This window comes from Mercenaria mercenaria, chromosome 1 (assembly GCF_021730395.1).
Source record: "Mercenaria mercenaria strain notata chromosome 1, MADL_Memer_1, whole genome shotgun sequence".
NCBI lineage: Eukaryota > Metazoa > Mollusca > Bivalvia > Venerida > Veneridae > Mercenaria > Mercenaria mercenaria.
This window is the reverse complement of record NC_069361.1, coordinates 96,695,597-96,711,259: the sequence shown is the minus strand read 5'-3', so window position 1 is coordinate 96,711,259 and position 15,663 is coordinate 96,695,597. Positions and strand designations below refer to the sequence as shown.

At 35.2% G+C, this 15,663-nt stretch overlaps 1 protein-coding gene across 1 annotated transcript in view; it reads left to right on the top strand.

Moving 5' to 3' along the window:
- The window catches only part of LOC123529545 (uncharacterized), a 50,606-nt gene that overhangs the window by 19,686 nt on the left and 15,257 nt on the right, over positions 1-15,663 (top strand). Inside the window, exons 5-11 of the mRNA XM_053525080.1 lie at positions 3,318-3,494; positions 4,318-4,508; positions 7,017-7,190; positions 8,399-8,667; positions 9,345-9,481; positions 10,189-10,374; positions 15,128-15,271. Coding sequence (XP_053381055.1) covers positions 3,318-3,494; positions 4,318-4,508; positions 7,017-7,190; positions 8,399-8,667; positions 9,345-9,481; positions 10,189-10,374; positions 15,128-15,271 — 1,278 coding nt within the window. The remainder of the gene's footprint in view (positions 1-3,317; positions 3,495-4,317; positions 4,509-7,016; positions 7,191-8,398; positions 8,668-9,344; positions 9,482-10,188; positions 10,375-15,127; positions 15,272-15,663) is intronic.

Sequence of the window (15,663 nt, the reverse complement as noted above, 5' to 3'; positions counted from 1 at the left end):
GGATGTGCAGGCTGGTCTGGATCCATGCTGGTCGCAAAAGTACTATGTTGGTTTTCTCATGGCACAGTTCATATATTGAAACACTCTGGTGTTCATAAAGGAACAATGTAAACTGATTATTCGTGAAATTAATGAAATGTTGTCTACTCTACTTCTAGCAGGACAAATTAAGATCATGTAATACTGGTAATTGTGTTTTAAGTGTACTAAGTGAAACTTGTGCTTTAAATTTCAAGCTGGTATCTCAGTAACCACTTGTGGGATTGGATTCAAACTGACATGAAATGCACAGGTTCCACAACTCTGTTATTTTTTTTTTTACAAAGTTAGGCGTATCTTTTGACTTGTTATCTCAGGAATACTAGTAGCTAGTAGATTCAGGAGCTGTGCCCACCACCCTCCCAAGAAAAATAAAATCTGTCAAGCTTATGTTTTATTTCCATGCAATTAAAAGTTAAGGGAATGTGAAATGTTTTGCTAGTTTCACTTGCACATCATTAATAATTATTATAAAAACCACAATGTGTAATATTCCTGTGCAAATTGAAAAGTTTCTGATTGTTTCACAAGCATATGCTCCTTATAAGAATTAAAGTGAAACTTAATAGCATAATACATGTTTTTCCAGCTTCCCTTGTATATCACCATTTGTTATAACTACTGTGACATTTGATATATTCCTATGAAATTGAAAGCTTTAAAAAAAATGCAATTGTTTTTGCGTGCTTCACTTGCCAATCATAATTATATTATAACCACCTTAGGTAATTATATAGGTAACAAACAAAAACTTTCTGCCTTGCAACATAATCAGTATCCTGGGGGCGATACTTCTATGGCTATGCAATTGAAAGATAAAAGCATGAAATTTTCAGCTCCCTTCATGTCTTCATTATATTACACAGGGAATGAATGCAGCTAAATTTAACAGCCGCGTTAAACATATAAAATATATCACACAAAAATAACCTTTGAAAGTACCAAAATTTCACACATCCCAGCCACCCGCACCCACCCCAGTGCAAAATCCAGACTCTGTCCCTGCTTGTGGGAATGGAATTAAGCTTCAAATTCTTATGCACTAAATTATCAGTTCTGCATTTTTATACCTTTTTTTTTTTCATTTTAGCACTTTTTGGTTAAGATTTTGTAAGCTGGTATCTCATAACCATTAATTGGAATGGATTTAAACAGCACACAAATTTTTATTGTAATGATCTGACATGCAGTGCACAGATTCCCTAAGTTATGCCCCATTTTTAGCTCACCTGAACTTTGTTCAGGATGAGCTATTAGTATAGGTGGATGGTCCCCAGTATTGCATCTTTTCCTCTTAAACTGTTGGTCTGGATTACACCAAACTTGGTTGGTAGCATTCCAGGCCTAAACCTCTATCAAGATTGTTCAAGTTATTCAGCTTCGCCCCTTTTAGGGGCCATCAGAGCTAAAAATAGAAATACCTTTGAATAACTTTTTCTCATATTTGATGGATCTTCATCAGACTTGGTATGTAGCGTCATTGTAGGGTCTTCTTCCAAATTTATTCAAATCAGGGCACTTTGCCCTTTAAGGGGCTGTCAGAGCTTAAAATAGAAATACCTTTAAATGACTTCTCATGAACGGCTTGATAGATTATCATTAAACTTGGTCTGTAACAAGTTACATCATTATAAGGTCTTCTATTCATTTTATTCAAGTAATGCCACTTATCCCCTTTTTGGGGGCACTGGAGCTAAAACTAGAAATACCTCTGAATAATTTCTCCTCATGAAGTGCTTTGTGGATCTTTATCAATCTTGTTCTTTTCTTACAAAGTCCACTGTAATTTTTTTCTAATGGAGACACTTTGTCCCTTTAAGGGGGCATTTGAAATATCTTTAAATGACTTTTTCTGGCAGATCTTCATTAAATTCTTTGCCCATAGCATCCTTCTAAGTTCCTCTCTCAGTTTTGTTTAAATGGGGGAACTTGACGTGTTTTATGTTTTTCATACTGAACACAATTGTTACCATTCATGATTCAGTGTGTCAGACATATATTAAAGGTCAAATAATCAGTTTCAGATGAGTGCTTTAAGATCAATATGGTCCTCATGTTGACTTAGTTCAGTTAATATTTTAAGTGACAAGGTTTCTGAATAGTTCAGTGTTGTTGTCCTCTGACCAATCTTGTTATACCCCCCGACAACAAAGTTGTAAGGGGGGGGTATACTGGTTTCAGGTTGTCTGTCTGTCCGTCTGTCTGTCTGTCCGTCCATCCGTCTGTCCGTAGACACAATCTTGTGCGCACCATCTCTCCTTTTCCCCTTGACAGAATTTAATGAAACTTCACACAATTGATAGGTACCAACAGTAGTTGTGCATGGGGCATGTTAGGTTCTTTTAGAAAAAAAATTTGCAGAGTTATGGGACTTTGTTTTTTTGTTACTTTACTATATACATAGACACAATCTTGTGCGCACCATCTCTCCTCATCCCCTTGACACAGTTTAATGAAACTTCACATAAGTGATCAGTACCAACAGTAGTTGTGCATGAGGTATGTTAGGTTCTTTCAGCGACAAAAATTGCAGAGTTATGGGACTTTATTTTTTGTTACTATACTATATACATAGACACAATCTTGTGCGCACCATCTCTCCTCATCCCCTTGACACAATTTAATGAAACTTCACACAAGTGATCAGTAACAACAGTAGTTATGCATGGGGCATGTTAGGTTCTTTCAGAAAAGAAATTTGCAGAGTTATCGGACTTTGTTTTTTTGTTACTATACTATATACATAGACACAATCTTGTGCGCACCATCTCTCCTCATCCCCTTGACACAATTTAATGAAACTTCACACAAGTGATCAGTAACAACAGTATTTGTGCATGGGGCATGTTAGGTTCTTTCAGCGACAAAAATTGCAGAGTTATGGGACTTTGTTTCTTGTTAACATACTATGTACATACAGTCTGCATATGCAATCTTGTGCGTGCCTAATCTACCAAACCCTTACACACAATTTAATGAAACTTCACACAAGTGATCAGTACCAACCCTAGTTGTGCATGGTGCATGCTACATTCTTTTAGATAAATATTCTGCATAGTTATGGGACTTTGTTTTTTGTTACTATACTGTATACATACAGTCTATATACATACAGTCCACATAATTATGCAATCTTGTGTGTGTCAAATTGCAATGTACAGTGTCAGTGCATGCGGGGGGGTACATTCATCACCTTTAGTGATAGCTCTAGTTTTAATTGTATGTGTATAATGTAGACCAATTTCACCATATCTGAAAGAAAACAAAAATCTTTTTAGGGATATGATAAAACAATGGTGTGTGGAACAATGGTAGAGGCAGCTGTAAAGTGGATTAATGCTGGTCTGCCACTCAGAAAATTTAAAATTGTCATTTATGAGGGAATAAGTAAAGATGTAGAAACAATGTTTACTGCTCTCAAAAAGAAATACATGGCAAAGAACGAAAAAATGAAGGTATGTATCTTAAATATAACTTGAACTTTTCCCAGGATTTTATCAACTGTGTGTTGTAGCACTTTTAGAGTATGTAGAATGTTTATTATCTTCAGTGACTGCTTCCTGGATTTCTGACTACAAATCACACTATGTTCATGGTTTTAGGAGACCAGAGTCAAATTCTGCACCAGGCATGATTTGAAACTACTTCTTTTGTATTTGAAATTCTATGATGCATTCCTTCATGCAGCACATTTAATTAAAAAAAAAAATCACTAGTCACATGATCTTCCAGAAGAAAGAAAAATGCCAGACTCGTCAAGTGTCCTTTCTATTTAGACAGGTATCCAAGATTAGAACATAATATTTTTCATCCCCTCTCCACTGGAGGGGGCGTAGAGTGGGGGGTCTTAGATAATTACTAGGCTTTTAGGAAGCTATCTTTTGATGAAAAATCTGTAAGTATTATTGAAACTGTTTTCAATTTTCATTGTATTTTGCATAAATTCAAAGCATTACAAAATGTTTTACTTAATTAGAATCAGTATGTTTGTTAGAAATGTTTAAGGAAGTTCATGATAATGTTTAACCTTTAGCTAGCGGCAGGTGATTCTGCTTTTGCGACCAGTGCAGACCAAGATGAACCTGCACATTTATTTGTTATGGCAAAATTTTTACTCCAGAAATAATTCAATATTATATATTGATTCATCTTTTACAAACAATAGATGCAAGTGTTGCACGTTTCTTTATCTCACATGAACAGACTCAATCAGACCCAACCTGCTAACATTTGTCATTAGGATAAAACTGTTTACTCATGAATTCTTTATAATTTTAGAGCAGGATATTTACCAAACAGTTTGACGTGTTTGTCATGTTCAATCCAAAAGACCAAGTGTACATGCAGAAAGTGAAACAGAATCTCGAGGAGAAAAAGACTGACATTAAGTTATATGTTAACAACACACATTTCAACAAAAATAAAGTCTGGCAGGACGGTATATTTAAAATAATGGTAGCTTGTAAAAGGTACGTATCAATAGATACTGAAAGAGTTAATTCTTGAATTGATACCAAAGTATGTTTTTATGGTAACATCTGAAAGTTGATTATGATTAATTGTCTGTAATAAGATTAAGAAATTTTATTTTATCTTGTATTTTTGTTCTTTAATGGCCATGTTTTGTTCTTCACATGGTTTCACATCAAATTGTCCGGTAATTCAAATTCAGAACAGTTGTCTAATAGAAAATAAAATTTTCTCTAAATGAAGCAGATACCGAAAGTGAATGAACATTGGCAAAATATTTTTGCTTATATTTTGTCTCACTGAAAGAGCAAACTCATTATCCCTGGTTTGATTATCCTTGACTGTTCCTGTAAGCTTTCCTTGTACTGACACGGACTTATAGTATTGATTAAGAATGAACTTTCAGTTGTCATGTCATTGAGAATGAACTGATAGTATTCATTGTTGCAATAGTCATCCCATTTAGAATGAATTTAGAGTATTCATCAATTTCATGTCATTGAGAATGAACTTAGAGTGTTTATTAAGAAAGAACTTACGGTATTCATGCAGATCTATCAAGGAAGAACTTATAGTATTCATAAAGAATTAACTTTATGCAGTCATGTCATTGAGAATGAACTAACTGTAGTCATTGAGAATGAACTTAGAGTAGTCATTGAGAATGAACTTAGAGTAGTCATTGAGAATGAACTTAGAGTAGTCATTGAGAATGAACTTAGAGCAGTCATTGAGAACGGACTTACAATAGTCATTAAGAATGGACTTACAGTAGTCACTGAGAATGCAGTAGTCATTGAGAATGAATTTACAGTAGTCATTGAGAATGAATTTACAGTAGTCATTGAGAATGAATTTACAGTAGTCATTGAAAATGGACTTACAGAAGTCATTGAGAATGGACTTACAGTAGTCACTGAGAATGAACTTAGAGTAGTCACTGAGAATGAACTTACAGTAGTCATTGAAAATGGACTTACAGAAGTCATCGAGAATGGACTTACATTAGTCACTGAGAATGAACTTGGAGTAGTCATTGACAATGAATTTACAGTAATCATTGAGAATGGACTTACAGTAGTCACTGAGAATGCAGTAGTCATTGACAATGAATTTACAGTAGTCATTGAGAATTTAGTAGTCATTAAGAATGAACTTACTATAGTCATTGAGAATGGACTTACAGTAGTTATTGAAAATGGACTTACAGTAGTCATTGAGAATAGTAGTCATTGTGAATGAACTTGCAGTAGTCATTGAGAATGAATTTACAGTAGTCATTGAGAATCATGAATTTACAGTAGTCATTGAGAATAGTAGTCATTGAGAATGAACTTATTGTAGTCATTGAGAATGAACTTACCTTAGTCATTGAGAATGAATTTGCAGTAGTCATTGAGAATGAACTTAGAGTAGTCATTGAGAATGAACTTAGAGTAGTCATTGAGAATGAACTTAACTTGCAATAGTCATTGAGAATGAACTTGCAGTAGTCATTTAGAATGAACTTACCGTAGTCATTGATAATGAATTTAGAGTAGTCATTGAGAATGAACTTAGAGTAGTCATTGAGAATGAACTTAACTTGCAATAGTCGTTGAGAATGAACTTGCAGTAGTCATTTAGAATGAACTTACCTTAGTCATTGATAATGAACTTAGAGTAGTCATTGAGAATGAACTTAACTTGCAATAGTTGTTCAGAATGAACTTGCAGTAGTCATTTAGAATGAACTTACCTTAGTCATGGATAATGAACTTAGAGTAGTCATTGAGAATGAACTTAGAGTAGTCATTGAGAATGAACTTAACTTGCAATAGTCGTTGAGAATGAACTTGCAGTAGTCATTTAGAACGAACTTACCTTAGTCATTGATAATGAACTTAGAGTAGTCATTGAGAATGAACTTGCAGTAGTCATTTAGAATGAACTTACCTTAGTCATTGAGAATGAACTTGCAGTAGTCATTGAAGTTGAACTTACAGTAGTCATGGCAGATGAATTTACAATGGTCATTTAAAATTAACTTGTAGTAGTCATTGAGAGGGGTCCTCCGTGGCCAAGTGGTTAAGGTCACTGACTTCAATTCACTTGCCCCTCACTGATGTTGGTTAGAGTTTCATGTAGGGCATTGAATTCTTCATGTGAGGAAGTCATCAAGCTGTCTTATGGAAGGTCGTTGGTGCTACCCAGGTACCCACCTGTGATGAAATAATGCCCGGAGGGGCACCTTGGGTCTTCCCAAAAGCTGGAAAGTTGTCATATGACCTATAATTGTGTTGATGTAGTATTAATCCCCCACCCTCCCCCAAAAAAACATTGAAAATGAACTCACTGTAATCACATTGATAATAAACTTACATCAGTCATTAAAAAGGAAGCTACACTATTCATTTAGAAGGAATAACATTTTCATTTCATGTAAATAAAAGTTACGCCTTTGAATTTTTTAGCACCACAGTTTGTCATCTGATTTGTGAGAATAATAAGAAAGATTTTATTTTCAGAGTAGTAGCTATCTTATCCCCAGCATTTATGGAGAGTTCTGAGTGTTTAGAGCAGTACAATATGGCAATGTGTTGTAATAGGCTTCTAGGTATAGACGTACTTGCTCCTCTCTATGTGGACACAATTAACAGTCTGCCATCATACATGGGACTTGTACAGTGGATAGATTGCAGGTAAGTTTTGATAAAGGCCATGTTCACTTCTGTCTGTAAAACTATAGTGTAGTCTGTGGCAACTAAATCAACATTACTGGCTCCAGCTATATTGTTGTATATGGCAGGAAAATGAACAGTGCTGGCACAGTCTTTAGTGTAGTCTGTGGCAACTAAATGAACAGTACTTGTTCCAGCTATAGTGTTTTGTCTATAGCAGGAAAATGAACAGTGCCGGCACAAGATTTGGTGTAGTCTAAGGCAACTAAATGAACAGTACCGGTTCCAGCTATAGTGTTGTCTGTGGCAGGAAAATGAACAGTGCTGGCACAAGATTTGGTGTAGTCTAAGGCAACTAAATGAACAGTACTGGTTCCAGCTGTAGAGTTTTTTTATATGGCAGGAAAATGAACAGTACTGGTTCCAGCTATAGTGTGTATATTGTAAGAAAACGAACAGTGCTGGCTCCAGCTGTGGTGTTGTCTATGGCAGGAAAATGAACAGTGAAGGCTCCAACTTTAGTGTAATCTATGGCAACTAAATGAACAGCACTTGTTTCAGCTAGGGTGTGGACTATGGCAACAATAGAACAAAGTTTGTAGAGAAAGATCGAGACCTCTTTCCTGTGGCACAGCATGCATCTTAGTTAATACATTCAATCTTTAGGTGTATTTTGACCTATCTGTGCTTGGTAAGAGTTTTGTGTGGACTTGTATTATATAGAATTTTTTAAAGAAAAAATCAAAGAAATTTGCTGTGACTGGCGTATTTTATGACATTCTGGCACTCTTGTTGAGATATGTACGATTTAAATGTTCAGGCCCTCTGCGAATATTTTTGACTAAGTCAAGGTTTAGCTGAGTAAATTCCCAAACATATCCACAGGTGCACAACTTCACATGCTAAACAACAATCCTGTGATGTTTAATGACTCTAGGTCAAACACTTAGGTGCACCAGTAGATTTGATTGGATTCTTCACTTTTCTGTGTTATAAATACTTCAGGCCTCACATAAATGCACAACATCCTTTGCAAAAATGCCCATAGCAAAACTATTCTGAAAGGTCTTCAGCTAATATGGAATGTCCTTGACATTAACATTTCATTGAGTAATCATTTGTAAATTAATCTGGATGGTGCTTTTAGATCATATATATTGAAATATGTTAGCAGGCAGTACAACTTGAAGGTTTTAATTACTTATATTTGTTTCTTTTATTTATGTTAGAGTGCGGAAAGAAAGTGACACAACAGATGGTAAGATACAGTCTGCATGTGGTAACATCATCCTGGCTATTGAACAACATGGTGACAACAAAACACCAATGCCACCTTCTGCTGACACAAATAATGAACAGCAAAATGACAAGTTTGAGTTTGATGTGTTTATTTCATACTCTCACAAGAACCCTGTCCATGCGGAGACATTGTTAGAGACTTTCAACAAGATCGATCCAGACTTGAAAGTGTTTTATGATAGAAGTGCTTTGACAACAGGTACATTAACCCTTACCCTGCTAAATTTCTAAAATGGACTGGTCCGTCTTTCAATTTGGGCAGTACCACTTATTATTGAAAGGGGTGTTCATTGAAAATTTACTGACTGAAAAGCGAACAGTGCAGACCATGATCAGCCTGCACAGATGTGACATAGACATAGTACTGGTTGACAGCAAGTTCTAATGTAATTTCATAATGTAGAGCCAGTATAAGATTTATAGATGTATTACTCTTAACAACTGAAATACTACTGAAACTCTCCTAATCATTCTTGGAACTCAGGTAATGCACTCTTGTTTGCACCATTTCAGCAAGTATTGGTGCTTGTGGCAGTGCCAGTTATTAAATTCAGACTTCAAAGAGCATGTAAGAGAAGTTTTGGTAAAATTGACAGAAGAACCAAGGTTTTGGCTTGCATTAGGCGTGTTCCTGTCAAAAAATTGTTCCAGTTCACTTCATAATTTGTATAATGATATGTCTCTACTTATCGGGGTTCAGCTGTCTGCATTTAAGTTTTCTATACAGGCAAACTGAGTCTGCTATTCTGTTGCTTGGTTGTGCTCTATTATCCAGCGGATCTTTTCACAGATTTTATTTAAAGAACTTCATAAAGTTTCTGTATCAGATTGCTGGTTATAGGTGAAAATAAATTTTAGTTTGTCGGTAATTTTTAGGTACAAATTGGCAAAACATGTTGTATCAAAGTGTTGGTGAATGTAGATGTTTTATTGCCTTACTGTCATCTACGTATCTGTCTTCAACTGTATGTATGGAGGAATTCAACCTAGCTTTAGCCAGATACTTGTGCAAGGTTTGTATTTAGTATGCCTTAGTGTACATCTCTTTTTCAGCTTACCTGAGTATGAAGTGACTGTTATTGGTCTGTTGACCTAAATTTCTATGAAGAAAAACTACTAAACCACCAAGTCAACTTCAGCCAGACTTAACAGTAATGTCCTTTGATGGTCCCCCTTAAGATTCATTCAGTCTAGATCTTCCATGCAGAATTCTTGTTTCCATGACATCCAAAAGAAAAAAATCTTTTTGTAAGAAACCTCTGGCTTGAATTTAAAGTAATTTTACTGAAACATTCCTTTGGTGACCCTCCTTCAACTTCCTTCAGATCTTTCGTTTTATTGTAAACAGTATGGCCCCAGTAGATGAGCCTAGTTTTTGCTATATGACTGTATGTAAAACATGAAATCTTATTTGAAATTGGTAGCTTCATTTAGACAAGACATAATATCAACTATGGTTGAAAATAAGCACCAATTTCTTCTAGAGGTGAAAAAATGTTCATATAGACTGAACAGATTAAGGTGTAAAACAAAAATGGTTGTAGCGCATTGATTCACAGCATTTGTTACAGTTGTATTTGTATTGGTATTGAAATACAATAATCAGTTTTATAACAGAATGTAAATTGTAATTTCATATCTTCACATGAAAGCAAGATATATTAAGTATAACATAGCTAGATAAAACATTGCTTGAAAATGTATGTTTATTGTTGTTCAGGACAAAGATCTGATGTTGATACCAGTGTGTATTGAAGAGCTTAAAAATGTCCCATCACATATATCAACAGTACAGATGACAGAAGCATTTACAGACTTCAATCAGTCAGCCTCACAGCTTGCTACATCTGTAGTGGAATGGCTCAAACTCACATCTGAAAAAAGACCTTCAATGTATACAGTACAGGTATAGTTACATTCATACGCATAAATATGTTTACAAATTCTGTTTGAAAATGTTTTATCCGAAGGATGACAAATTGGCCTCCAATTTGACTGGATACAATGACTGACAAAGGCCTACATCTAAGATCTTGAAAAAGGAGCTCAACTTTGCTATTCCAACAACATTGTCATTTCTTCAATTTTGTCATTTTCTCACCAAAATACAGGAAACTTTATCATAAAATGATTTCATTAGTTCGAAAATGACCCATTAGATCAGTTCCAAGCAAGTATTTAATATTCAGTATTTATGTATACTCCTTAGTTTATGACATACATTTTAAGACAACTGCAATGAAAATTTGAGCCGTGCCATGGGAAAACCAACATAGTGGGTTTGCGACCAGCATGGGTCCAGACCAGCCTGCGCATCCGCGCAGTCTGGTCAGGATCCATGCTGTTCGCTTTTAAAGCCTACTGGAACTGGAGAAACTGTTAGCGAACAGCATGGATCCTGACCAGACTGCGCGGATGCGCAGGCTGGTCTGGATCCATGCTGGTCGCAAACCCACTATGTTGGTTTTCTCATGGCATGGCTCATTTTATTAGCTCATCTGATTTTTTGAAAAAAAATGATGAGTTATTGTCATCACTTGAGCGGTTGTCGGCGTCGGCGTCGGCGTCGGCGTCTGCGTCGGCGTTGCCTGGTTAAGTTTTATGTTTAGGTCAGCTTTCTCCTAAACTATCAAAGCTATTGCTTTGAAACTTGGAATACTTGTTCAACCATCATAAGCTGACCTGTATAGCAAGAAACATAACTCCATCTTGCTTTTGCAAGATTTATGGCCCTTTTGTACTTAGAAAATATCAGATTTCTTGGTTAAGTTTTATGTTTAGGTCAACTTTTCTCCCAAACTGTCAAAGCTATTGCTTTGAAACTTGGAATACTTGTTCACCATCATAAGCTGACCTGTACAGCAAGAAACATAACTCCATCTTGCTTTTGCAAGATTTATTGCCCCTTTTGGACTTAGAAAATCAGTTTCTTTGGTTAAGTTTTATGTTTAGGTCAGCTTTTATCCTAAACATCAAGCTATTGCTTTAAAACTTGCAACACTTGTTCACCATCATAAGTTGACCCTGTACAGCAAGAAACATAACTCCATCCTGCTTTTTGCAAGATTTATGGCCCTTTTGGACTTAGAAAATATCAGATTTCTTGGTTAAGTTTTATGTTTAGGTCAACTTTTTCTCTTAAACTATCAAAGCTATTGCTTTGAAACTTGCAACACTTGTTCACCATCATAAGCTGACCCTGTACAGCAAGCAGCGTAACTCCATCCTGATTTTGCAATAATTATTGCCCCTTTTGACTTAGAAAATCATTTTCTTGGTTGAGTAATATGTTTAAGTCAACTTTTCTCATAAACTATCAAAGCTATTGCTTTAAAACTTGCAACAGTTTTTCACCATCATAAGTGGACGCTGTACATCAAGAAACATAACTCTATCCTGCTTTTTGCAAGAATGATGGCCCTTTTTAGACTTAGAAAATCATGGGTAGGACAATATTTCTATTACACAAAAAAAATCAGATGAGCGTCAGCACCCGCAAGGCGGTGCTCTTGTTATACTCCTTCTTCCAAACTTTTTTGGGGGATAGGGCTATTTTGGAATCACTTTGTCATGTTCTGTTTGTCCCTATCCCATCCCGTCCCATTTAGGGAACCGATACAGTTACAGATATCATTTTGAAACTTACAGTGGTTTGTAGGTTGTTTTGACAAAATTATTCCAATTCTTGATTTAAAAAATGTGGCAAAAATGATGTGTTCTTTGAATATCTCTGAAATCATTTAAGATTTTGCATTGGAAATCAAAACAGTGTGTAAGAAAAATAAGTCCAGTTCATTTAGCAGGTCCCATAACTCTGACTTCTGAATCAACAAAATTATTCCCCTTTTCACAAAATACTGACATTCTCCCATACATTTGATTGGGAGTAATACAAAGCTTTATGATCATAATGTTAGTTTACATATCAAGTTCCATTACTCAGCCTTTTATTTTTGACAAAATTAGTCCCCTTTTTTACTTAAAAAAGGGTAGCAAAACTGTTGATTTCTTTAAAAGAATCTCTGAACTCAATGAAGATATTGCATTGGACTTTAAAACCAGTGTAAGGACTATAAGAATTCCTAAACAAGGTCCCAAATTCTGACTTTTATTGTGATAAATTATTACCCGGCTTCGCGAGTGGCGACTGAGCGAATAGGCGCCTAGACTTCAACTCGCTCAAATTACCTCAAAGCGAATGCAGTCGCCGATTTTTTTGATTTCGCTCGCTAATTGGCTACGGATGTGACAATTTGCAGTGTCATAACGATGCGAATACACAACCACGCGGTGCTAATTTAAGTCCTCCTACTTCAGGACTTGCGAGATTTTCCGAGAATGTGAAAGGAACATATCCGATAACCTGTGATGTGTTCGCAATAGCGTCGCGTTACTTGACACTCGTTTTTTTTGTAACATGTCGAGTGCAAAGCAAGTGTTTTTAAAACTATGTTACTGCGATTAATTGGATGTACATTATTGTCTTGTAAGACGAGTAAGTATACATGTTAATGATTCCATGAGATTTGTTTGAATTTTTTTAGATACAAGTTACTTTGTTCTTCGAGGAGATTTGAATTCCTCGTGATGACAATATACTTTACAAATATAACAAAATTGGGGTTACTTTACAGAATCGCTGAATTGAAAAATTATCCTTTTTACTTCAAGGTAGCAATGTTTTTTCTAAAAATCTCTGAACCACTGTATGGATGTTAACTAGTGAATGGTCACATAATGACTTTTTATGAAACAAATTACGCCATTTCTGACTTTCATTGTATTTAGAAAATTATCTCCAAATTCATTCCCATGTTGAAAGTGACTTTCAAAAAGGAATGCCGTGACTTCAGTATTTAGCAAAATGATTGTTTTCTTAAATAGCTCTGAAACCATTGATAGTACATGTATTTCACTTGACTTTTTTGTAAGTACTGATTAAGTTATGTGCCTTTTTGTGCTTCTTTTCATTTATTTAACGGAAATAACTTTGACTCCACAAAAGGGAATTTAATGTGACTACACAGTGAAAGATGACAATGAATTGAAAGGAAGTACAGAGGAACCATATCTCTGTCATGAATATTTATTAAATTATTGTTGTAGTTATATAAAATTACTTTCGCAACAATAACTTTAAAGCCAATGTCATTGAAAGGAATTCCATGAAACTTTACAATGGTAGATAAAAACTACATAAACAGAAAAGCTCAAGAACCATAACTCTCTCTCGAATATATAAAAAATTATCTCCAAGATTGAAATAAAAGATACAGTGAGTAGTATTCAAAAATGATACAGTGAGTATCTTATTTTTGACCATTCTAGCGTATAACTGCTGTTGTTGTCATTTTTTGGGGTGTGTTAACATGAAAAAAAATGTGTTAACAAAGAGATTCTTGCGCTCACTTGCTGTTAGAACACCTTTTTAGCTCCACTATTCAGAGAATAGGGGTGCTATTCTACTTGCCCCAGTGTCGGCGTGAGCTTTCTTGGTTAAAGTTTTTTGGCAACCTTTGTTTTTCTTTGTTACTATTGCTTATATCTTACTGTAACTTCACATTAACATTGTTCAGCATGCAAACAAAGTATGTGCTGGGGCTGGGCCCATTATACCAAAGGTCAAGGTCAAGATCACTAAGGTGTTATACTAAGGTTATTTTTAAGGTTAAAGTTTTTCAGCAACCTTTGTTTTTCTGTCATATCTTTGTTACTATTGCTTATATCTTACTGTAAGTTCACATAAACATTGCCCAGTATACAAACAAAGTATGTGCAGGGGACGGGCCCATTATACCCAAGGTCAAGGTCACCAAGGTGTTATACTTAAGGTTAATGTTTTTCGGCAACCTTTGTTTTTCTGTCAGATCTTTGTTACTATTGCTTATATTTTACTGTAACTTCACATAAACATTGTCCAGCATACAAAGAAAGTTAAACATTGTCCAGCATACAAAGAAAGTTTGTGCAAGGGCTGGGCCCATTATACCCAAGGTCAAGGTCACCAAGTTGTTATACTTGGAATTATTTTCATGTTAAATTTTTTCGAAAGCTTCGTTTATAGACATATCTTTTGTATGTAAGTAGAGGTCGCTTATTGAGATCCAAATTCATTTTACTGTCAAATCACCGAATAGTAGAGTGCACTGCCTTATGGACAGCTCTTGTTATGTATTCGTGTTCTGTGGCAAAGCGTTAATGTATGATAGCCCCAAAATGGATATTTCAAAAGGATATGACGTCATTGTGAAAAAACAACTCAGACATTTTTGTGCATTTCATGGAAATTTATTGACTTTGAGGGATAATGTATTAATTTATTAGTTTTTTATGTATTTTATGCTGGAATAGCATTAGCACATGTTCATTTCATGTTACACTCACAATCCCAAGGAAGTATACTGAGGGATTCTGCAGATGTTATGTCATGAATAAACTTGTCTTATCCATACATTATAAACTTTTTCAGGCAAAGCATTTGGCAGGGGTATGGATCACGTTTAGAGATAGCTCTAGTTAATGCTGAGTTTAATTAATGTATTCATAATCACATTTTAAATAAATAAAATAAAGAAAATATAACATGATATTTGTAAAATGTTAGACAAGATATGAATGATATTGAAACTCCCACAAAACAATGTTTTGTATTAATCTAGGATGCTGTAGATATAGGAAGTATAATATCTGCACAGCGATCTGAAGATGTTAGGCAACAATACAGACTGGTAACCAACAAGGAGGAGAAACGCTTTGAAAGGATCAAACCAGTCGTTATACCTTCAGAGGACATTGATGAAATAGTAAGATCATACAAAATGCAATTATTGCTGTAAATATTGCAAAAAAGAATGAAAGAATGACTGAATACCTAAGTATTTGCTGATTTTTTTCTATCTACAATATAATATTTCTAACTACTTTTATCCTCAAAAAAGGAAAAGTTGCTTACTGGAGCAATTAAGGTAGACATTGTCTGTTGCTTTCTTTACAGAGTCATTCTAGATACTGTATCAGTGGTTGATTTTGTGGCCTGGGAATGTCTGCATTGTTGTGCCCCCCTCCCCAACCCCACTACGCACACAAAAAAAAAAGAGTAAGAGGGCACTTAGATTTCCCCGTCCCTTCCGAATTTGTGTCATGTATATTTCAAAATGTATTTAACCTAGAGTCCAGAGTTATGGCCCTTGACTTA